Source organism: Zootoca vivipara, chromosome 3 (genome assembly GCF_965207765.1).
Source record: "Zootoca vivipara chromosome 3, rZooViv2.hap1.1, whole genome shotgun sequence".
NCBI lineage: Eukaryota > Metazoa > Chordata > Lepidosauria > Squamata > Lacertidae > Zootoca > Zootoca vivipara.
Genome location: NC_142586.1, coordinates 78295282 through 78318171, shown reverse-complemented (window position 1 = coordinate 78318171; position 22890 = coordinate 78295282). Strand labels below are relative to the sequence as shown.

The 22890-nt window shown below is 40.5% G+C and overlaps 2 protein-coding genes across 2 annotated transcripts; one reads left to right on the top strand and one right to left on the bottom strand.

Annotated features, from left to right (window-relative positions):
* The first annotated feature begins 1341 nt into the window (after nt 1–1341).
* CEBPZOS (CEBPZ opposite strand) lies at nt 1342–5668 on the top strand. Its single transcript, XM_035108301.3, has 5 exons — nt 1342–1456; nt 3387–3512; nt 4966–5010; nt 5201–5285; nt 5372–5668. Exons 2-4 carry the CDS (start codon nt 3407–3409, stop codon nt 5281–5283), a joined length of 234 nt encoding a protein of 77 aa, XP_034964192.1. The 5' UTR covers nt 1342–1456; nt 3387–3406; the 3' UTR covers nt 5284–5285; nt 5372–5668.
* Nucleotides 5133–22750, bottom strand: CEBPZ (CCAAT enhancer binding protein zeta). The gene is made up of 16 exons (XM_035110521.3): nt 22607–22750; nt 20302–21839; nt 19117–19348; nt 18768–18933; nt 17902–17990; nt 16575–16628; nt 15950–16052; nt 15788–15856; nt 13486–13552; nt 11996–12096; nt 11544–11604; nt 9566–9753; nt 8734–8817; nt 7674–7735; nt 7508–7589; nt 5133–5472 (listed from the first exon to the last, which is right to left on the bottom strand). The coding sequence occupies exons 1-16, from the start codon at nt 22721–22723 to the stop codon at nt 5333–5335; spliced, it is 3153 nt and encodes a 1050-aa protein (XP_034966412.3). The 5' UTR covers nt 22724–22750; the 3' UTR covers nt 5133–5332.
* Nucleotides 22751–22890: the final 140 nt, after the last annotated feature.

The window sequence follows — 22890 nt, the reverse complement described above, 5'->3', positions numbered from 1 at the left end:
CAACAGGTACTACCGAACAAGGTATTAAATTCAGAGTTACATAATAGTGCCAGGTGTCGAGTTTCTCACACCATGGTCACTAGGATCCCCATGTGTTCCACTTCACACAAAGGCAGTCGTCTATTTCAAGGGCTGTCCAGTTAAAGAAGAGAGAATGGAGGCCTTTCCAGGTCATGTGGCCAGCATGACTAAACCGCTTCTGGTGCAACAGAATACTGTTACAAGTGCCAGAGTGCATGGAAACGCCGTGTGTGTGTGTGTGTGTGTGTAAATCTTTTTTGGTGGTATTTTCACTTTTAGAATATAGGAAGCTGCTTTAGACCAAGTCATAACATTGGCCCATTTATCTCAGTATCTTCCTACGCTAACTGACCTTTCCCAGCTCTCCCAGAATATGTTGGGGATTGAAGCTGGGACTTTCTGCGTGCAAATCAAGTGCTCGCCAACAGAGCAGAGGGAGGATGGCCACACTTACGATCAGGGCCTTTGAAATGCTCTCAATTTTACCTTCCAATACTATAGAGCAAAAATTCTCTGTAGCTGTCTTTAATGCTTTAACTGTGCCATGTACCATGCAATTATTTTCTAATGGTTCGTTGGTTCCACCTCATGATACTTCTCTATTATATCCATTCTACTTGTTGACTGGAATTGTGTTATTTTGATGGGTACCTTGAAACGTAAAAGAAGATTTTAAAATAAAAGCAAACAAGCTCTCTTCTACATAATGTTTTAATCGGCCTCGATCTAGTTAGTTAGTTGCTGCTAACTTTAGCTGGGGGTTGCAAGTGACTTTACAGCCCAATTTTTCCTACACACGTGCAGAAGATCGCAGTAGCAGACCAACTGCTTGACACACAGAAGATCTCAGGTTCAATTCCTGGTATCTCTGGGAAGGGCTACGAATATGCTCTACGTGGGCCATAGCTGCCAAGTTTTCCCTTTTCTCACGAGGAAGCCTATTCAGCATAAGGGAATTTCCCTTAAAAAAGGGGGATAACTGGGCAGCTATGACGTGGGCCAAAAGTCTGACTCCGCATAAGGCAGCTGCCGACGTTCCTATGTTCGGCTGCGGCGACAAATTCTACACTCCAGATTGAAGCCGCTGGTAGCAAGGAAGGCTGTCCCTTCCTATGCGAATGGGCAAGACACAGCTGCGTTACACTGCCACCTACAGCCAGCACAGTGACACGACCAGTCCCAACAGGACCGTCAGAGGGAGCACAGCGCAAACTCTCCAGCACCGGCGAGAAGGAACGAAGGCTGAGCACATGCGCGAAAGGAAGATGCCGCGCGCCCATGCGCATGCGTGCCTCGGCACTTCCCCTCCGGAAGTGGATGTCGACTACGCGCGGGCGGACGCGGTGCTGGGAGCCGCCTCGGGCCGGGCGCCTTTGCGTTTGTTACTGGCGGTAAAGCGCCGCTCTCACATTTGGAGTGGAGCAGAGACGCCGAGGTACGGCTGCAGCCTTTGTGTCATAACCTGAGCAGCGAAAGTGACTCTTTCGTCCTCTAAGGGGAAGAAACAAAAAAAGGAGGAAACCCTTCTGTTCCTGGCTCGTCTGCTCTACGGGGGGGGGGGGGGTTTGAAGTCACGTGGCCAGCCGAGGGTAGGCCGATAGCAGTTTCATGGGGAGGAGGAGAGGTGCTTCTTGTCCGGCCTTCGGCTGCCTAGACTGGCCCATTGGCTGGGCGGCTGGTAGCCTCCCCTGCCTGCACAGAGGAGCTGGAGGAGCTCAGCTTTAAAAATCCAGTTGCTCAGGTGACTTATGTATGGGAAATTGCACAGGTTGTGCTTCTAGTTGACCCCCTGCAGTTCTGTCTAACTAACTATATATAGTTACAGGTAGGTAGCCGTGTTGGTCTGAGTCAAAACAAAATAAAAAAATTCCTTAGTAGCACCTTAAAGACCAACTTAAGTTTTTGCCTATACCAAAATAAAAAACTTAGTTGGTCTTTAAGGTGCTACTGAAGGAATTTAACTATACTGTATATACAAATTTATATAAAAATTGTGTGTGTGTGTGTGTGTGTGTAATTGCACAGGATAAAGTAAGATGTGAAAAGGGGGGGAATAAATAACACCCATATACAATACCAAACAAAACCCACAGAAAAAACGTTGCAAGATTTTTAAATGATATCATTTACAAGATCCTTAAATAATGCAGCCCTCTATGCAATTAGCAGTGCCTTCTAGGTAGTGGCACCCACGCTGTGGAACGTCCTCCCATCAGATATCAAGGAATTAAACAACTATTAGACTTTTAGGAGACATCTGAAGCAGCCCTGTTTAGGGAAGTTTTCAATGTTTGATGTTTTATCCTGTTTTTAATATTCTTTTGGGAGCCACCCAGAGTGGCTGGGGAAACCCAGCCAGATGCACAGGGTACAAATAATTTATTATTATTCTGCAACAAAACAGACATGTTTTCACCATTTGTGTCAAACTGCACATAGGATGGTATACCATTTGCAGCACATAAATTCATTCCGTGTGGGAAATCAAGGCTGCAGCCCTATCACCATTTACCAGGGAGTAAGCCCCATTTGAATTCATGGTTAGGATCACACTGCTAAGCTACCATCCCACTTAGCCCTCTGAAGTGTGGCTACAGTTTGTTTCCCTGTACACTGGGGTGGAAACGTGCTTAATTTGAGCTCTTGGCTCAAGCTGCAAAGCGTCTACCATGTTTCTCATATTATAAGACACGTCTTATATTTATTTTTTCCTCAAAACAACACACTATGGCTTATTTTCAAGTGATGTTTTATTTTGTTCCTCCTCCTCCTGCCGCGGCCAGCATTGCTGCTGCGCCTATCACTATGTCTTATTTTCGGGGTATGGCTTATATTCCTTGAATGCTTAAAAATCCTGCTATGGCTTATTTTATGGGTATGTCTTAAAATATGAGAAACAGGGTATTGAATATTGTATTTGTCTTCAAGTTGGATAAATTGAAAGTGTCATCTGTTCTGAATAACTGGTTCACCTATGCACACCATCCCTTTATTCTACAGTCAATCCATGATAAACATGTATGATAAACATGTATGTGGATCAACCATACATTACCTCATCAGTAGTGTCTGAGGTCATGTACGGAATCCTCAGCAGACATGAACCTTACTGTCAGAGGGTCGTTGTGGCTACTCTAGAGTAACTGCCGGAGTCCAGTTTGTCTTCAAAGAAGTTTATGGTGCTATTTATTTACAGCGTAGAGACAACTTAAAACATGACCTCTCATCCTGAATCAGAATCCGGCAATGGCGTACGTCTGTTCCTACGCCAGCAAAGTAGTCTGGGCACCCCACTGTGTTGCAGTGCTCTCCTTATTTCCTGTTTTAATGTCATTAATGAAATGTTTGTCCCCCTCTGTTACTAGAACTTGGAACTAGCTGTGCCATGAATCCCGAGCTTGCAAGGAAGATTTTCAAAGGAGTTATATTTGTGGAAATTATCGGAGTTACTAGTGCATATGCACTATATGCTAAAATGGATAATAATCAAGGTAACAAACTATATGTCTCATTATTTTTTCAAATAACTGTCAATCCACAGAGCATTTTGACAAGAGAATTTGCAGTCACAAGAATATTAGTGCTATTTACACATAAAAGTAGGGTGTACATTGAAATCTAGTTCATTTCTTAAGTGGAGGACTAAGCAGAGTAGCATACTGTATTTCCATTTGCAAAATTTAGAGAACACTAGGAATTTCAGAATTTGTATTATAATCAACATAATTACACACCCTTTCTGAACTCAGTCATTTACATTCATTCTGTCTACTGAGCAACTATATCCATTGCCTATTAGGATGTTTTCCTTGAAGGTGACATTCTCTAATGTTACTGCAAAACTCCTGATACAGCAGTTAAGCTGTTTGTTGGAACAGCTCTTCAGTTTTTGGAATTATTTAAACTACAGTACAGTGGGTCTCAGGATCTAGCCTGTTTAGGTTGTAAAGTAGCATACTACCAGTCACCAGCAGTTTTTCACAGGCATTGCCTCTGAACAGGAAACATCTATTTGCATAGGGGTCATGGGGCTGCACACACAAACCCTGCCTATGCCAGGTATGCACATTCAACACTTTTCTAGGTTCATTTGCACAGACACATGTACTTGCAATCAAGGAAGAATGTGTAGAAGCTTCCCTGCTTATCATGGATAGGCCTGGTGCTGATTCGGCAGTGCTGCTATGTGCAGGTCTTTGTTCCCAACCTAGATATTTCATGTTCAGGCATCCTATTTTCATTTCTGTGTACTGACTAACTTAAGAATAGGGCTCCTTTGGGTAGAGTTGTATGTTCATGTAACGGAAAAAAGCTTCCTCCACGCTTTATCTGCAGTGAGCATTACATTGGTATCTGGGTAGGAAATGCTCAGGATAGACAAGGAGAATTTGAGTTACTATTGTAATGGAACTCTGTGGCACACCTTTAAAAAAAACAACCACCGCCTGTTCTCCCTTAAACTGAGATAGACCATGACAAGTCCCAATATGCCACTCTTAAAGTGAAAGGTAGGGCACATTCTGGATATGAGAGCAGCCAAAGGGCAAGGCACTGCCCTCCCTGTGGATCTCATTACAAACAATGAGAACTTTATACATCCCCCTGTGATGTTTTAGACAGTGATGCAATGTGTTAAAAGATTAATTTGTGCTATCTTAGACTTCCTACCAGAGATTTCAAAGTATACATGAGCCTGATAGCCTTCCCTTTTTCAACTTTTGTGACCAATGTGACAAGTTCTGCAAGTCTTCAACTGGAAATATGGCCTGAGGAGGCTAAGCAACCAAGTTGCTGCATTACCTGTAACATTACCACAGGTATTTATGACCAAAAAAACCTAGGAAATGTAGCCACCATGTAATAAAATGTACACTACTTAATTTTTGTGACTGAAATCTTGTGCACTGTACTGTTGTTACAAACTTAACATTTTTATTTTCTCAGATTTCAGACAAAAAATGCATAGGAGATACCCATCTATCCTAGAAGGTACGTGATCATTAATGTTGGTGTAATTCTTCTTCCCCAGCACTAAAATAAGAAATAAAAAATTCCAGTGCAGATAAGGAAATCCTACTACAATTTTATCAGAAAGATATATTCAATCAAAATTAGATCTTCAAAAGTCAATCTTTATTCAGTTGTGCAAAAGATAAAAGACTCTCTTCTATTTTCATAGTTTATTACAAGTGTAATGAATACGCTGGTTTTCACGGAAAAAGGGAGAAAGATCATAAAGCATGGTTAATCAACAAAAGCTAAATGTAAGTAAAAATAATTTTTTAAATGTTTACATTAAATATCTTCATATTTATTTTTTTATCTTTTTACTTTTGTGTTTGTTTTTCAGCATTTTGTGTCTAAACTTCTTTTTCTGCTTGATGATGCTCTTCACATCCTTATTGTGAATCCACCTGTTACGTTCTTCCTCCCACCTGAGCTGTTTGACATCTAATGAAGGAAGACAGAGAGCACATAGATAAGTTCGGAGTGACTACATCCTGGGAAAATCTGGCATTAAGTTTTATGGATGCAAAGAATACTGCCTGAGTCAAAGAGATTCATGGCTGACAAACATTCTGCCATGTTTTATCCTAAAAAACACAAAATGCTTTATGTACAAATAAATACAAAGTTTCCCTCCTCACTTTCAACAGTTGCATCTTGTCTCAAACAGCTTACATTTTTCAAACTTAAATGTAATTTGGGCCAATAAGGAATGAATTCTATCAAGTTGAAGATTCAGTGCTAATCATCATATACTTTTCTACAAATGCAAACTTAAGGGTTTTTTTAACGTTATTAGCAAGAACCCAAAATCCAGCAACATATCGTATATTCTGGTGTATAAGACGACTGGGCGTGTAAGACGACCCCCCAACTTTTCCAGTTAAAATATAGAGTTTGGGATATACTCGCCGTATCACAAATACGACCCAGCGTATAAGACGACCCCCGACTTTTAAGAAGATTTTCCTGGGTTAAAAGGTAGTCTTATACGCAGGAATATACAGTACCATGTGGAACTGGAATTTCAATAAATGAATTGCCTTTGGTAAATTTCATCCATTGTACCATTGGCATATTAAGTTGATCATAGTCATTGTCTAATGCTTCCAAAGAAGCATGTTTTTGGGTATATTAAAGCACATGATGGAATCCTTGCATAAAAGGGATGGAGCAAAATATTTGTTTCACACACACACACACACCAAAATCTTAGGTACTGCATAACCAAGCAATTTATTTCAAATTCCATTTAACATACTTCGTATGAATGCCCACTTAAGATAGAATGCTGAAAAGTCTGTTCAAAAAGGTTACCTAGAATAGGCATTTAAGGAGGTTTGGTTACTGTGCTGCCAGCTCAATCAATACTTTGTGTGTTGGGCAACATAGCAGTTAGCAGCTCACTTCCATTTTTGGATGTTCCAATAATATCTTAAGTACCAATTGTTATCCACTTTGTCTACAAGTAACAAACTCAGCCCTACTGGATGTATAAATGCTTCATTAATCTGCTTGAAAATGCTGCATAAAACATTACAGTTATACCTCATGTTACGTCCGCTGTGGGTTGCGGCTTTTCAAGTTACGGACACACCGAACCCGGAAGTCCCAGAACGGGTTGCGACAGGGGTCCCTTTACCTTTTACAGGCATAATGAACCTGTTGTAATTTCTTAGGTGTAGAATGCTTTTCAGGTGTTTAAAAACGGTGTTTTAGACTACAGGACTAAAACAATAATAATCCCAGATGGGCGGGGTATAAATAATAAATTATTATTATTAATCTGCACAAAATTAAGTTCACAGTGGGAGGTAGTAATTGGGGAAAGGGGAATTGACAAAATTCTGGAGATGACCATGCTGCTCTCTTTTTGAGAAAGCTGCAAGAGAGCAGCTGGAGATATTACACAAAGGTCTAATTCTACTTTAGTATATAACTAACTGTTCAAAGTCCATCAAGAGTTAGTTCTCTCTTGTTCTGTAAGGTTCAAATGCCAGTTTCTAGACATTCTTTAAATAATGGAATACACTGGAATTGGGTTATCCATGTAATTTTTGGATATGGGAGGATATAAGTGGAATCTTAAGCCCTTTCCAGGAATCCAGAAGGATCCCGTGAGGCTCAAAGTGGGAAGGCTTTGCGTGCTCCAGATGCATCCCCTCCACCCCAACCACCTTCCCAAGTTGAACATGAAGGTCTGAAGAGGGATTCTAAATGCATTGGAGTGAATCAACTTCCTCTTGAGCAGGAATCCTTAAAAGGAACTTAGAAGCACCCTTCAGAACACACTTAGAAGCTCTTTTCAGACTTTCCTGCTCAACACAGGTGGGGACATGAAGTGTGCAGTGCACACAGGGGTGGCACTGGGGAAGAGAAGGTACAATTGGGAGAAATAGGATAGAAATCAAATAAATATGCTCCTCCCTTTGTTTCACGTGAGCATTTGGAAGGCCTGAGCATATGAAAAGTCACTTACTTGCATTATCTTTGTTAGCCATTGCATTCATCCCAATACTATCAAACTTGGACCCAATGTTTTCATCCAGCAAGGAACCAAACTGCAAAAGAAAGATGATGATTAGTACTTTGATAACCAGCAGACCAAACACATTTTTTAAAAAAGAAAAAATGGTGGCACCTACTTCTTCTGCAGTAGCAAGGATGCCAGTGTCTCTTAGTTTTCTTTTCTTCTTTTCTTTTGACCCTTTAAAACATTAATATGCAATTATTTATTCCACATGAAGAACATGGGTGGGGGGTTGGGTGGGGAATGGATTTGAGCAGGAAATGGGAAGAGACTCCCAGGAAGCACTTTTCAGCCTCTTCCATGCTATCTTCAACAAGGTGCTAAATTTCAAAACTCCATCCTTTTAAAAACATTTTCTCAATGTTTTATAAACAATGATCTCTAACTTTTTTGACAGCACTGTCCCTGTACCAAATAGTCTACCACTTACTATTCCTCTAGGTAAAGAAATGGATTTAAAGTACCTTAGCAGTTTTACATGCTAGCTCTTTAAGAGCTTGGGCAAATATCATCTAACCGTTGCATTGTTCAAATCAAGTTCTAAACCAGTTATCCTGTCATCTCTGATAAGACCAGGTGTACAACTGAAAGAAAACTATCCTGCTGAAAACGAATCCTTTCCATCTGGTTTTCTGTGTCTGATACGAAAATCAAATAATTATTTATTGACGAAGAATAAGTGCACTTTCTATACAGTATCACACTTTTTATCACAACCACATCTTGTCTCCCCCATAACAACTACACACTGCTCTGATTTTCTTAATACCTTGCCTCTCCTTCCTCAAACTGGACGTGCACATTTTCGGACACTAACCAAAACAGAATTTTAAACGTCAATGTGATTAGGTGAGTAAATTCTGTCTCTTGGATCATTTTCCTTTAATGGGTCTATTAATGACCAGTGCAGTCCTATAAAAATATATGCACAAGTAAATACCACTGAGTTCAGTGGGGTGTACTTCCAGTAAAGGGGATATAGGATTGAAGCTCAAGTGCCTTATATCTAGCCAGCACAGCTAATACAGACCCCTGGCCCTCTCAGAAACTCTTCACAATTCTGAGTGGAAAGACAGCAAACTAGTGACTTGAGTCACATTTCTAGTAGAGAGGCATTCTGACACCCAAGGCTGCCTTGTTTTTCTTTATCAAATATTAAGAGGACTTTATTTTACCTTTCATCAATCCAGCAAAATCCATTTCTTTTTTTCTTTTGCCTTTCTTATTGGCAGGCTTGACATGCTCCTCTTTATTGTCATCTATCAAAAAGGAAAGCTATTAAAACTTTTACTCGGACTACATCATAAAACGGATGATTTGTCAATATGAAAACACTTTCAGCTTTCATGAAGAGAAAGTAACTGCCTGCCTGAAACATTGTGGTTATCTCACTTCCTACATACAGACTCCACAAAACGGCTACTCCTAGTCAGCTCATGTTTCTACAGTGTGTTTCTGAATACTGTATTGAAAATGCAATAGGACGGCACAGTTTATTCAACCATGCTCATTGCACATAAGAATACTACAGCTTGGTCCAATTACTGTCATTTTAGTTTAGTCAACAGTGTTAATGTGACCAATGTTAACATGAAATTAGGCTCTAGAGCAGTGTTTCCTAAACTTGGATCTCCAGTTGTTTTTGGACTACAATTCCCATCATCCTTGACCACTGGCCTTACTAGCTAGGGATGATGGGAGCCATAGTCCAAAAACAGCTGGAGACTCAAGTTTGGGAAACACTGCTCTACAGGATGCAAGAGTAGATGCAACACTTATTTTTGATGATCCGTTATCAGCCTTGGCACATGCACCCTTCGTATCTGTCCACCACAACACCTAACTTATGTGGTCTTCTGCTCCAGCGAAATCACATAAATTATCTGATGGAACACTAAGGCAAACAAGTAGGTTTAAAAATAGCTAGCTACCTATGGCATTTAAAATCTGTGTTTTAAAAAAGCGAGCAATTTAATAATTTGGCAGTAAGTGCATTTGTGTTTTTACCTGGAGCTTTATCATCATCTGAGACATCCATAAAAGTCCCTCCATCTTCATCAAGATCTTCTCTAAAGTCTTCATCCATACTACCCAGAGACACTTCCTCATCATCAAGATCATCAAAATCCTCCTCCGAATCGTCCAATGCTGCCTTATCACTTTGGCTTTTCTTTTTTCCTTTGCTTTTTATATTACTAGAATTTGATTTAAAAATACAATTTTAAAAGCTTTTTAAAAATCCACCTATCTAACTTAACTTTCTCATAATGCTTAGGAAGATCACAAACAGCAAACAAGACAGAGTTTAGTCTATAAACAAAACACTCAAATTTTGTTAAACTAATGCACATACCATAACTAAACAGGTTTTGGTGGTTTCTATCCATAGAATAATCCCACTTCATCTCCTTTCCTTGTGTGCCCCAGAATAGATTTAGGTGGATTTTACAGGGGGTGGGTGGGTAAGTTCCATTAGGGAAGCAAATGACATTGTGCAAACAAAACAATACCACTGGATACAGCACAGAATGTTAGCAGCTTTACAAAATACTAGACCATTACTTGATCAATTCTCTCTTGACCTGTAAAACTGCCTGCTCTAGGAATAGCAAATTGCAAAGCTGGTTTATGGGGTTTTACTGGATGAATGCCCATAGAGTCACTCCAAAATTATCAGGCACATAACACGAGTATTTCCACAATAAATGAGTTCATAAAGTATTCTACAGATATTTTCACAATGCTAAATAACAAGGGAAATGTTAAATGAAATCTGCTATAAACTCCTTATATAATATACCAAGATCCTAGCATATCAGTATTCCACCCAAAAGCCTGCTTTATTGTAATACTAACATTTCAGAGTGTATGAAATTTAAGGCAGTGGGAACACCAACACACAATGAGCGTGTGAAAATCACTTTGCCGGCTTTCTGAGCCAGCAAGAGGGAAGTGCTGTGTGCTGCCAAACTGTTAAGCTAAGAGGGAGTGGAAACGTCGTAGGGGGAAGGAACCCAAAGTGATCCATCTGTGGAAAAACTAATCTCTGAAGCCGAATGTGGTTAAGCTTTTCTTCGAGATGCCTTCATTTAAGAGTAAACTATTTCAATCCGTGTTTACATATAAAGCAGCACACTGAATCGCCCAGAAGATATATCATGCCATTGGCTCTGCAATTCTAAACCCCATTGTTTTCAGTACTGCCTATTCCCACTTGGTGTGTATCGGGTTGCAGCTTTCATCACTCTAAACTACTACCTGATTGCAAGTAACAGATAGATTACACCAGCCTCCTAATACATGCCTACGGATGAAAAAGGAATATTAATGGGAGTGGAACCTACAAGATAAGTTAGCTCAGGCCCATTCAGCAGCAGGGTTTCCATCTCTCCTATATATATATAAAGATGTGTATTTGCCAGGTGGCAGAGTGAATGTAGCTATATTGATCCACAGCATACTTAATAGTATGGAGGATGAACCTGCAGCCCAACAGATGCATTTGGACTACAACTCCCATCATCCTCAACCAATGGCCATGCTAAGTACAATGACACCTGGCGGCCAAAAGTTACTGGGTAGGCCAGTGTAGAATATAAGGCAGAATACAAATCCTTTCCAAGGAAAAGGGAAGAAGGTGCCCTAATCTTCACAACTGTCTGCACCCCTAGGAGTCACAGCTCAGGTTCTCAAATCACCTCCTCCCCAAAACTAGATCATGACTAAGGAGATCAAGCGAGATGAAGTCTGGCTGTTCCTTTTACACAGAAATTGCATCAACTTCCTTGTAATTTGGTTGATTCATAATTACAGAAGAATGTAGCCATATTTCAGGAGGGAAGGGAGATTCTGAATACATTTGAGGCTGAATACATTTGAGAAGAGCCTTGTGACATAATGCACATACACAATACACTCAGTTTACTCAATTTGCTTTATCCAGTCAGAAACTCTATTTATTCCCTTTAAAAAAAAAAAAACTTACTCAGCAAAATTAAGGTCCTCATTGACAAGTGTATCAAAATAACTATCATGTTCAAATGAATCTGAAAGAAAGAAGGTGGCAAAATTAAAACATTTTGATTTGGTATTTAAGACAAATTGTTTCAAAGTGCAACTTGTTATAATTTGCAATGTGCCCTATATTCTTGCATGAAGCAACTGTCGCCTAACAACCCACCAAGACCAAATAGAGGAGCAGATACCAGATGAGCAACCAGGCAACACTGTAGTGTAAGCAGTTGTTTAGCTTGAGTTGGCTCATCTCTCCACCCACATCTTTGAACTGGAAATTCACATCAACTTGAGTTCCATCTGCTGACCAATCTTAGAAGAACTGCCAAAGGATTACTACCCATCTTCAAGGGAAGCCAAAGTCCTCTCCATCTCTTTGATTAACTATAGGCTGGTTGAGGTGAAAAATGGGACAAGTCTCACCTAAAGCTCTTTCAAACTCTTCATCATCCACATCTTCCACACTTTCATCATCTCTTGCAGGTTTCCTTTTCTCCTTCTCCAAGTCCAACTTTTTATAAAATCTGCGTATTAAAAAGAAAAAAGAAATGTTTTCACATTCATATAAAACATGGTTATTAAGACATCCTGATTTGATGAACTTATAAAATAAGGATATTTCGAGACGTTAAACTTGCCTAAGCATCAAGCAATTTCCTACTGTTTTAAAGTCAATACTTCCTATTGCAACAACCTTTCAGGGGCCAGGGGCCATTGGTGGGCAGGGCCAGAGGCAAAAGTGGGCAGAGCAATTCATGTAAATTTTATCTTTGTGCTTTAGGCTGGTTTCTACACAGACTCCCAAATCCCTCTCTATGTTCTATCCAGACAAGAAGCATTAGAATTCAAGGACACTTTCCAGCCCAACAAATACATTTGGGTTGCAAAGCAAGCCCAGTGCAGGGTGTGGCCTGGGGAACATTCTGAGGACCAGATGGAGAGGTCTAGAGGAACATGTATGGTCCCTAGGCCTGAAGTTTCCCACCCCTGTATTATAAAGACAATTGGGCTAGTACCACCCTGTAACAACAGGGTAGCAAGATGATTTATCAGAGTGTGGTGTCACAACATTCATTTGCTGGCAAAAAGAGCAAATTTGGTTCAGGGCTACTGTGGGGGCATTTCTTTCCAAACGCTAACAGAAAGTGACGCTACCACATGGCGCTTGTGGGAGGTTATATATCCTTCCCTCTCCTCCATGGTAAAACACTAGAATAAACATCTGATGCGCCATAATGTCATGAATGATAACATAAAATTGATCTGGTTTACGTTCAAACAGCTGTAATGACCTTCTCACATCTCCTACCTTACTTCGCATTTTTCCCATTTCAGCACAAAAAAGCCCATTCCTTCATACCCATTTTAACAAACAAGTCATTCCCAAAAGACGATAGAGATGGGGCTATCTATGCGCCAGACAGGCTTGGGTATAATCTGCTGTTTCCAGATTCTTATTCTGGTCATATAACACTAGATAAGCAGTTGTCTTATTTGCAAGCAGATGTAAGTACACTGCCTTCTCCAGGGCTGAAACAGAATCACCAGCAACCAACCAGTGCATCCCATAATAAATACAGGTGCTGCTGATGACCTGATGGAAGAACATGAGCCATAACAGCACAGTTATTCTGGGAAAATTCCCTGCTGTTTTGCTGAAATGTATGGAACATTCCAAGGAACTGTTGTCTAGAAATGGATGTGTTTTATTAAAAGCTTTTTTCCTCCATTTATCTTATCTAGTAAGTTGAAATATCCATTTTTCCCAGCCGTGATCCTATAAAAATGTATGGAAGTGATTTGCAGTAATACTTTCACAACAGTAGAAAGCATATCCAAGAATAAACCCTCCCCAAAGGAAACAAAATTAAGAGCAATGCACACATGGAAGTATCAATCAAAGATCTCAATACCTGTGGAAAAAGACTTCATCTACTGGGATTTTGCTTTCATCTTGGGCAAGGAATTCCTTGCTATTCACTGGAAATAAAATAATAGATAACTGATGGTTGTTTATCAAATTAACTTGCTATAAAGGTCATTCAAATGCCATGTCACACACATTTTTCCTAAGCAATGTCTTTAGGGCTGCTAGCTTCAAAACCGATCAAACCAGTGAGATCAACTAAATCTCTCTGTGCAAAATGAATACCCCTCCCTCACCCACCCAGTCTTTAAAAATTGGGGGGGGGGGGTAATCCAGAGCCCAAAAGTTCAGAATGTAAAATGAATTTAACTTTTAAATTAAAAAATAACCTAATATTAAACAGAATCAGAACAAGTAAATCTATTATATAATCCAAGCTAAGTTTAATTTTTCTTGCTTAGATCACTTAGGCAGAAGAAATGTAGTTATAGGATATCATGGGAACATGGATTACAAATGGAAATTTGAGAGGTCCCACAAAACCACTATTGTACATCACATCATTACTGGTGTTTACATAACATGGATATCCTTAGCAGTAATGTTAATGAGTTAAAGCCTTAACTGTTCATCTGGATCCTACTTCTGAGAGTCTAACAATGAACTCTGTATCCAATAACATCACTCCCCCTTCCTTCTTTTTTCTTAATGTGATGTCTCTCCTTCTGAACTAGCTATCATCTTGAGGATCACAAATTGGCTAAGTTGTAGGAAGCAGAGGAGGAATAAATGGACAGTTCTCCAAACAGAGAAAGTGGATTGGTATCGGGACATGGACTTTTAATTTGTTCATAAACAATCTAGAGTTAGAAGTTACCAGTGAGGGGCCAAGTTTGCCGATGATATTAAATTGTTCAGGGTCGTTAAAACAAAACAAACAAAAAAAGAGATTGTGAAGAGCTCCAAAAGGACCTCTCCAAACTGAGTGAATGGGTAGTAAAATGGCAGATGCAATTCAATGTAAGCAAGTGTAAAGTGATGCATGTCTGGGCAAATTTCACACATATACATTTACGACTTCTGAACTGACAGTGAGTGATGGCCACCAACCCAGAAGACTTTAAAAGAATGGACAAATTCATGGAGGAGAGGGCCAAAGAAGACTACCGGCTACGATGGCTGTGCTCTACCTCTGCAGCTAGCAGCAGTAATGCTTTTGAATTCTAGTTGCTGGAAACCACAGGAGGGGAGAGGGTTTGCGAGCTTCCCACCGGTATCTGGTTGGCCACTGAGAGAACAAGATGCTTGACTAGATTGACGACTGACCTGATCCAGCAGGCTCTTCTTATAAATATAAACAAATATAAATTTGTTTACATGTTTTTACGCTGAACTAACAGGAGATGTGGGGACGCAGGTGGCGCTGTGGGTTAAACCACAGAGCCTAGGGCTTGCTGATCAGAAGGTCGGAGGTTCGAATCCCTGCAACGGGGTGAGCTCCCATTGCTCAGTCCCAGCTCCTGCCAACCTAGCAGTTCGAAAGCACGTCAAAGTGCAAGTAGATAAATAGGGACCGCTACAGCGGGAAGGTAAACGGCGTTTCCGTGTTCTGCTCTGGTTCGCCAGAAGCAACTTTGTCATGCTGGCCACATGACCTGGTAGCTGTACGCCGGCTCCCTCGGCCAATAATGTGAGATGAACACGCAACCCCAGTCGGTCACGACTGGATCTAATGGTCAGGGGTCCCTTTACCTTTACCTTAACAGGAGATGTAGTGTTAAAAAAGCAGATTATAACCTTAATTTACCCAACTGCTTGCTGAAACAGCAAACCAGGTGTGAAAGAACATGGGGGGGTCACTTACTGCCTGCTTTCCCCCAAAATAGAATGGTTTGTGCTTGCACAAACCATAGTCTTTCTGACTCACTCTTATGATACACTTATGATAAAAGGAATAAGGTTTCTGGCATCTAACAGTGAAGAGTATTAGCTACATCAAATGAACACTTGTTATTTCTTGCATCCAAATGCTAAAAAAAATGTTACTGCCCTTCTGTTTGATGCCGTGGATCACAACATTTTGGGGGGGAATATGTTTGTCAATTCCCCTTCCAAGGCCTCCCTCATCTTCTACTGAGGATGGGGGACCCTCCACAACAGCATGAGGGCTGCAGGAAGGAGGAATTAGCAAAAATTGGCCCCGCTTCCATTCCTGAATGGAATGGCAATATTGGATAAAACCCATTGTGCAAATATCTTCCACTGAAAGTGATGGATCGTACAATGCATTGTATTTATGATCAGGGTACCACTGACTATAATCTTTAGAATGAAAGCTCTTTACTTACCCGCAAGATTTCGTACATCACTCATGGACTGTTTCGTCTTTGGCTGCATTACCACACTACTGGTGTTCTCTGCATTAGAAAGTCAAGAAATCACCCCAAAAATTAATTGTTATTAACCTTAACCTATCTGCTACACCTGACAAATGTTGTTAGGGTCCATACCTTTGCCCTTAGAAGCTTTGGGATTTCTGTACACAAAACGATCCAAGAATCTCATTAGAGTGAAGTCCTGCAGAGGATCACCTGTGTATTCAATGTAATTCCCCTGAAACAAAGTTAACATTCATAGTGTCAATTTGCATCAAGAAATACATGAATGGAATTGGCAGCAGAATCACATGTGTCTGGATTCAGCAAACAAATAAGTGATGTTACTCAGACGAAGGAAAAGATGAAATAGGTTGCCTCTCTGAAACCTGGATCACACACAATCCTTTCAGTGGAGGCAAGGCAGCAGTGGCTATTCCTGCTCTGCTACATAGGATTTCAGGTGTGCCACACAACAAGTGAAGAAAGGGATGGAAAATAGGACAGGTGGGAGACAGGCAGAAACAAGACTGCCTTGTCTCCTGATTTAAATATCTGTAGCAAGGTGGAACCCCTAGCCAATCTGGTTTTCTACAGGAAAAAAATATTTGTATCAAGAATAGTTCCCCTATTTACTTGTTGCCCCCATTTCTGTCTGGAAACTACTATTCACGTGCAATCCGAATCATTAAGTACATGTGACAGGACATCCAAGAGGACAACCTAAGTAGTGAAAAAAAGAGTAAGAAATTCAACTAACCTCTAGGATAGTTTTTGCAAAGAGGGCTACAGATGGATGAAAGTGTTCTGAAAGCTGGAAAAATAAAATCAATGTTGTAATATAAAATCTTACTCCAATACAAGTTTTTGGCACCATGTTAACAGATTAAATGGAAATCTTAACTTTCACTCCAGGTCCGTCCCCCCTTATTTATTTATTATTTTCTTGCTACAAAATTGTACACACGTAAATCATAAAACATGACATGACTAACAAAAAACAGGTCACTAGAGGGATAAAATACTAAACATATTGTTTTGCAGTACGTAATAATCAGCTGATTACTGTATACCAGTAGACTTCTGTCTATTACCGTTCCAACTGCTGTTAATAAACGTGTTCCTAATTCCTTACTTCTTGACTGGTCTGTAATGTAGCTGAAGTATATAAATTACCTAAGTAGCTTTGAAGCCAGATGACAAGAGTCCATGATTCTCCATGTGGCAGTTTCTGGAACTGACTTCTCCACATATTAGATGTAGCATTAAGTGCCACTTTTATCACATTAATCTACCTCATCAGACAGGCTCTGCACTACCCTGTTTCTCCGAAAATAAGACGTAGTCATAAAATAAGCCATAGCAGGATTTTTATGCATTCAAGGAATATAAGCCATACCCTGAAAATAAGACATAGTGATAGGCGCAGCAGCAATGCCAGCCGTGGCAGGAGGAGGAAAAAATAAGACATCCCCTGAAAATAAGCCATAGTGTGTTTTTTGGAGGAAAAATAAATATAAGACAGTGGCTTATTTTCAGAGAAACACGGTAGCTCCAGCAGCAGGTGCCAATATGGAAACTCCCCATGATACGTAGGCGATCTAAATGTTTTGCAGCACTATGTTACCATCCCCTATGTTGAGAAGTAACCTCTATTGGGAGGAGGAAGAGAGAGAGAGAGCTGTAGGCTTGAGATAGCCAACGTGATGACCTCCATATGTTGTTGCACTGCAACTCCCATAATTCCTGAGCAGCGTCTGTGCTGGATGAGGCTGGTGGAAGTTATCTTAGACCTATTCCAATGTAAAGTCATAAGAGAGATGCCAGCACTAATCTTTGAACAAGGCTCCCCTCCTCTTAAAACTTGTACAATAGGTTGATTCCACACTTGGTCATACTTAGAATGGGTCTGAGACTTAACTTACACAAATGATTTAAATGAGCCTACTCTAACTCTGGATCCAACCCAATGAAATGACTCCAAACCCACTGTTAAAGGGAAACTTCTGCAAAAATAAAATAAAGTTGTCTGGAATCCCTCCCACAAAAGCCATATTGAAATTCCTGGTGTTCATGAAAAATGGTACCTTCTTTAGTTCCCAAAAACTTGTTCTATCAGCTCCACAGTATGAAGGATTTCGATGTAATGGGTCATAGCTACCCAAATTCTTGCCACCTGAAAAAGAAGACATGTTTTGTATCATCAAAGACAAACAGATCTAGATACTTAAAAGGGGAACACCTAGTAACACCACAAAAGGTACAATAAAAATCTCTGTGCCCTGCTCCAATTTCATACAACCCAGTCTGCAAAATGCATGTTGGTTTAGATAGCAGAGTGGGAAGGTAAGCCAGTTTCTTTTAGTGCAATTGCAACATCTGGTGGGATTAGTTGAAAGAAGAATACTCTCATTATTACACAGAGCTGCCAGATGTCTAGAACAGATGAGAAACCAGAGTGAACAAGAAAGCATGAGTTCTGGACTTGGACATGAGAGGAGTCATGAGAGCCCAGCCAAAGTCTCATGGCTTCAGTTCCCATTCTGTAAAATGGAAATGACAACAGCCTAACTCAAAAGATGGGTGGAGAAGTGAATGAGACATGACATTTTAAAGCACTTTTTACTTACAGAAATATAACCAAGAGGAGGTGGGGGGACACCACTTAAGTAGCGGATGTCTCGTGAAAGATGTTAATACAGCAGCAGTAACAATGGCCCATAACCCTGGCAATGTCCTATGTACTGACACTGTTCCCAAACACTTTTAGCAGATGGCCTTCCTCTGGCTCTATTCAATCCCCCCCACATAAACAAGTTGGGATAAGGAAAGTTTCCTTTGGGTAACACCCTTCAGATTAAAGTTTGCAGAATTTAATACCTTCTAATAGGACCTGAAACATTCCACTCAACATCTACCAGATGAATCTCACTCACATTTTTTCAATTTTTACCTGCTAGATTTTGGTGATGTACCCATGAAGCTCCTGAAGCTGGGTCATAAAGTTTCACAGATTCTTCTATTTTTATTATTTTTGTTTCTTCATCAACATCTACAAGTTTTTCCTCCTCTTCTTCAGCTTCTTCAAGGTCATGAAAATGTTCCTCATCATCAGATTCCTAGGAAATGAATCAGTTTTAAGATGAAACCAGTGTGGTGATCATGCAAAACTCTGATAAGTTACGTTCCAGGGATAGCCTATAAAGCCAAAATTGTGGATTGAAAGCATTTTTTTTAACTGAAGTCAACAGCTAGTTGTACATAGGGAGGGTAAGAACAACTCCATAAAACAGATATCATACCACATGATCCTGCAGCTGTACTCGTAACCCTGGTTTTACTTTCAGAAGTTCGGACACAAGGTACAAAGCTCCACAGGTGAATGGTGGCATTTGACCACAGGTGACTTGAAGCAATCGCTTTATAAAAGCTTTCACCCGCCGCAGTACTATATCAGCCTTCAAAGATTTGTAGACAAGGTTGAGAAACATAGACTGTTTGGCACACAGTGCTAATCCTGGATCCAGCAGCTTCCTGCAAAAGCGAAATAATCATTATCAGCATTAACCTCTGCTCAAAAAATCACTCATTCTTCTGAATTTGAGGTACAGACCAACATATGACAGCTGCATCATTTACTACTACTGTCGACACAAAATTATTATTATTTTACTCACCCTAGTTTAAAGTGGAACACTGATTAATGAATAATATCCCATAATTAGTCACATTTGATTAGATATGTGAAGGCATGGGGGGCCAGAAAAATGGGGGGAGAACCCATTTTATTTTATTTTTCATTCTTTTTTCCCCTTTTGTTTTTGAAAATTGGGGTAAAAGTAGGCCTTCAGATCTCTACATTTGTTTTATTTAAACATTCACAGAGCAACCTAACACTCAGATCTACTGACAATCAGGTTAGGGCAGTGGATGGGACCTTTGCTGGTGAGTCCTCCACTATGCCAGCAGAAAGGTCCATTGACATACATCTACCATTTATTTCAACTGGAGAGGCAAAGTAAGGGTTTGTAAGAAGTACAGGGGCAAAAAGAAGTGTGTTCTACTGCCACCATGGGTGGTGCAAGCCAGCAAGCCTTTGGATTATCTGCCACTTCAATCCCCACCCCACTTAAGATTGTTCTGTAAACTGAGTTCAGAGGAAGGAAAACGAAAAACTGGTACAACAGGAGGCTCTTGGCTCAACCCTGCTTCAATAAAGGATAATCAATTGGAAAATACCAATAATAACAAAAAGAACCCTCCACATTACAGATGTCTACATTGGCATGAATTGTCAAGCAAAACAGTTTACCTGTCCAATGCCAAAAACAGACAGGCAACTACTGATATGCAAAGGGGGACAAAGCAGTTCTCTTGCCATCACAATATTCACAATTTAAATTAATATAAACAATAAAAAATGATCAGCAGTAAATATTCTACAAAACGCTACTTAATAGAAACATTAAAATGTATGTGATGCTTACTTGTATAGGGCTGTGTAATATCGGTCAGATATAGTCTGGTTAGAATCCATTACTTGAAACAGCAACATCAAGGCTTGGATGCTAGTGCTGAAGTTCGCAAGGTGCAAAACCTTAAACAAAGTATTCATCTGCTCCTTTATTTTTTCATCACTAGTCTGAGCATAAGGGTAAGCTCTGTTCACCCCTGTCAAGAGAGCGCTAAGCATTTTGGACTCAACATCTTTTTTCTTGATACAAGACCGAAAAAAGCAAAAGTAGAGTGTAATGAGTTTGTTAGCCAGCTCACTCTCCTCATGACTAAGAACTATCTGGTTCAAAAAGCAGATTGCATAGTATTGTGCTTTGGGGCTAATGTTTGATCGATAGAGAAGCCTCTCCACTTCATTACACACCACTCCTTTCATGTTGGGATGCTTATGAAGCAGAGTCTCTAGGAGATAAGATGCTTTGGTGGCTATTTTGTTTAGAGGATCTCCCAGTTTGTTTACTAACTGCACAAGAAAAGCTTTCTCTTCCTCTACCTTGTTACAGAGAAGTTCATGTGCAACAGCAAGAGCACGGGTTTTTGTTGCCACCAGGGGATCATGACTCAGTGATTCTAACACTTGCACAAATTCAGCCACCCAGTGCTTCAGGTGATGCTCAAAATACCACAAGATCAGGCGCCTGTCCCTCGAGTCTCTGTTGCCACTTGAGAGCTTCTCCAGAGAGCCAAAAGGATGTTGGGAGAAAGTGTACAGCTTACGATTGTCTGGTAGAAGATGCGTCATGAGAAGCTCTTTGAAAGTATCCAAGGCCATTAAACTCTGCCTTCTACTACCTTTCTTTTTGATCAGATTCACCAGGTTCTCTATAAACTGAAGTGAGTGGACAGTAGCATCTTGGATAAGAAGGGTCATGGCAGCCATTCTGTCAGCAAGAGTCCCTGAAGATACTACAGTTTTCATCCAAGCTGATGATGATCCTTTCCATAGATTAGCCTTACTCTTGCAGAGGTCTGCCTCTTGTTGGTAAAGCTTTTCAGCCAAGGCCTTATACTTGGATACAAGGGACTGATTTTGGGGTTCAGTAGAAAATTCATTTGTATACTCCAGATCATACCATTTGCCCCCTGGTTTTATAAGAAGTATCTGCCGCTCATGAAACTGAAAAGTGTCCACTTCCTTGTCTTTTTTTGTTCCAAGCAACAAAGCACCATTGGGAACTGACTGTTTCTTATTATCTTGGGCATTACTTGACTCTGTTTTTCCTTTACTTCCTTTCACTTGGTTTTCTTTTTTTGCTACTGTAGTTCTGTTTACTTCCTTTTGGTTGACTTTCTCTTTTTCTCGTAGTTTTTGTTCTCCTTCAACTGCTGCTCCCTCTTCTTCTTCTTCTTCATCTGCTACAACCAGGAATTTACTTGAATAGCTGCTCACACCCAGTGATTTTATAAATGCTTCCAATTCACCAACCTTCAGATCATCAATGGCACCTTTTTTTCCACCATCTACAATTTCTTCGGTCTCATTCAAAGCAGCGAGCATGATATAATCTTGCTGCAATAAAACAAAGTATTAAGTTGTCTCAGCAACGTGTTCATGGATAACGTGTTCATCATTTGACAGTGCATGCATTATAAAACATCCATATTGCAAACAGGCTTATAACATACGCAGACAACATTGCCCATTACTGCTTCTAAATTACTTTGCACACCTCTGAAATATCCACCAATGTAAGGACTATCCAGTATTAAGAAATGTTCCACCTGCTCTCAAACTGCTGGGTTTTTATTTTTTGTTTTACTAAAAACCATGTACAAAAATCAAGGGGGGGGGGATCAGTGGCTGCACATAAAAAAAATTAAGGACAACAGGTTAGTCGTGACATAAGAATTTGTGGCCGCACATTTCCGTTACAATATTATCTGTTGGTCCGCATGGGGCCAGAAGGCTCTTTGTATAAAACCCAGCGAGGGAGGAAGAGGAAATGTTTAAAAATGAAAACAAAAATTGTTCGCTGCCCACATACTACCGCTATGTGTGTAACCCCTCAAGCTACACTTGCAGTGGATCTGCCATTTATTTCCACCAGTTCGAAAAGACGGCAACACGTGAGAAGCCAACATTAAACAGATCACGTCTCCTTCCAGGGCGAATAATGCCCTTTTTGGAGAAACTCCGCCTGTTAAAGCACATCCTTTCCGAGGAAAAAGGAGCCAGGCTGACCCATGGCTCTCACCCCTTTCCCACCACGTGGAAGGAAAGATGCGCAGGGACCTCCCTGGATCCCTTTCCTGGCCGCCTCAGCGTCTCTTTCTTACTTTGGTGCCCCCGAGGCGCAGCACCTCCTCCAGAGTAAAGCCGCTTCCATCATCAACCTCTCCCTCGCCATCTCTCTCGTCAGACTTCTCGAGCTCCAACTCCGACAACGCGGCCATGTCCCTCGGCCAGACCACGCATGCGTCACCCTAGCTTCCGGGTAGTAGTGATGACGACACTCAGAAGGGGAAAGGTCCTGCTAGATACATATAAAGTAATATGAACGGCGTAGATTTAGGAAACAAACAGGAAAGGGGCAGAATGAAGATCGCACCGTTTGTCTATT

Coding starts and splice junctions, on each gene's coding strand:
- CEBPZOS (XM_035108301.3), top strand. CDS start 3,407: ATGAATCCCGAGCTTGCAAGGAAGATTTTCAAAGGAGTTATATTTGTG. Junction 3,513..4,965: donor TAAAATGGATAATAATCAAG/GTAACAAACTAT, acceptor TTATTTTCTCAG/ATTTCAGACAAAAAATGCAT. Junction 5,011..5,200: donor ATACCCATCTATCCTAGAAG/GTACGTGATCAT, acceptor CTATTTTCATAG/TTTATTACAAGTGTAATGAA.
- CEBPZ (XM_035110521.3), bottom strand. CDS start 22,723: ATGGCCGCGTTGTCGGAGTTGGAGCTCGAGAAGTCTGACGAGAGAGAT. Junction 18,934..19,116: donor TACAGCTGCAGGATCATGTG/GTATGATATCTG, acceptor TTCATTTCCTAG/GAATCTGATGATGAGGAACA. Junction 5,473..7,507: donor GGCTAACAAAGATAATGCAA/GTAAGTGACTTT, acceptor TTCCTTCATTAG/ATGTCAAACAGCTCAGGTGG.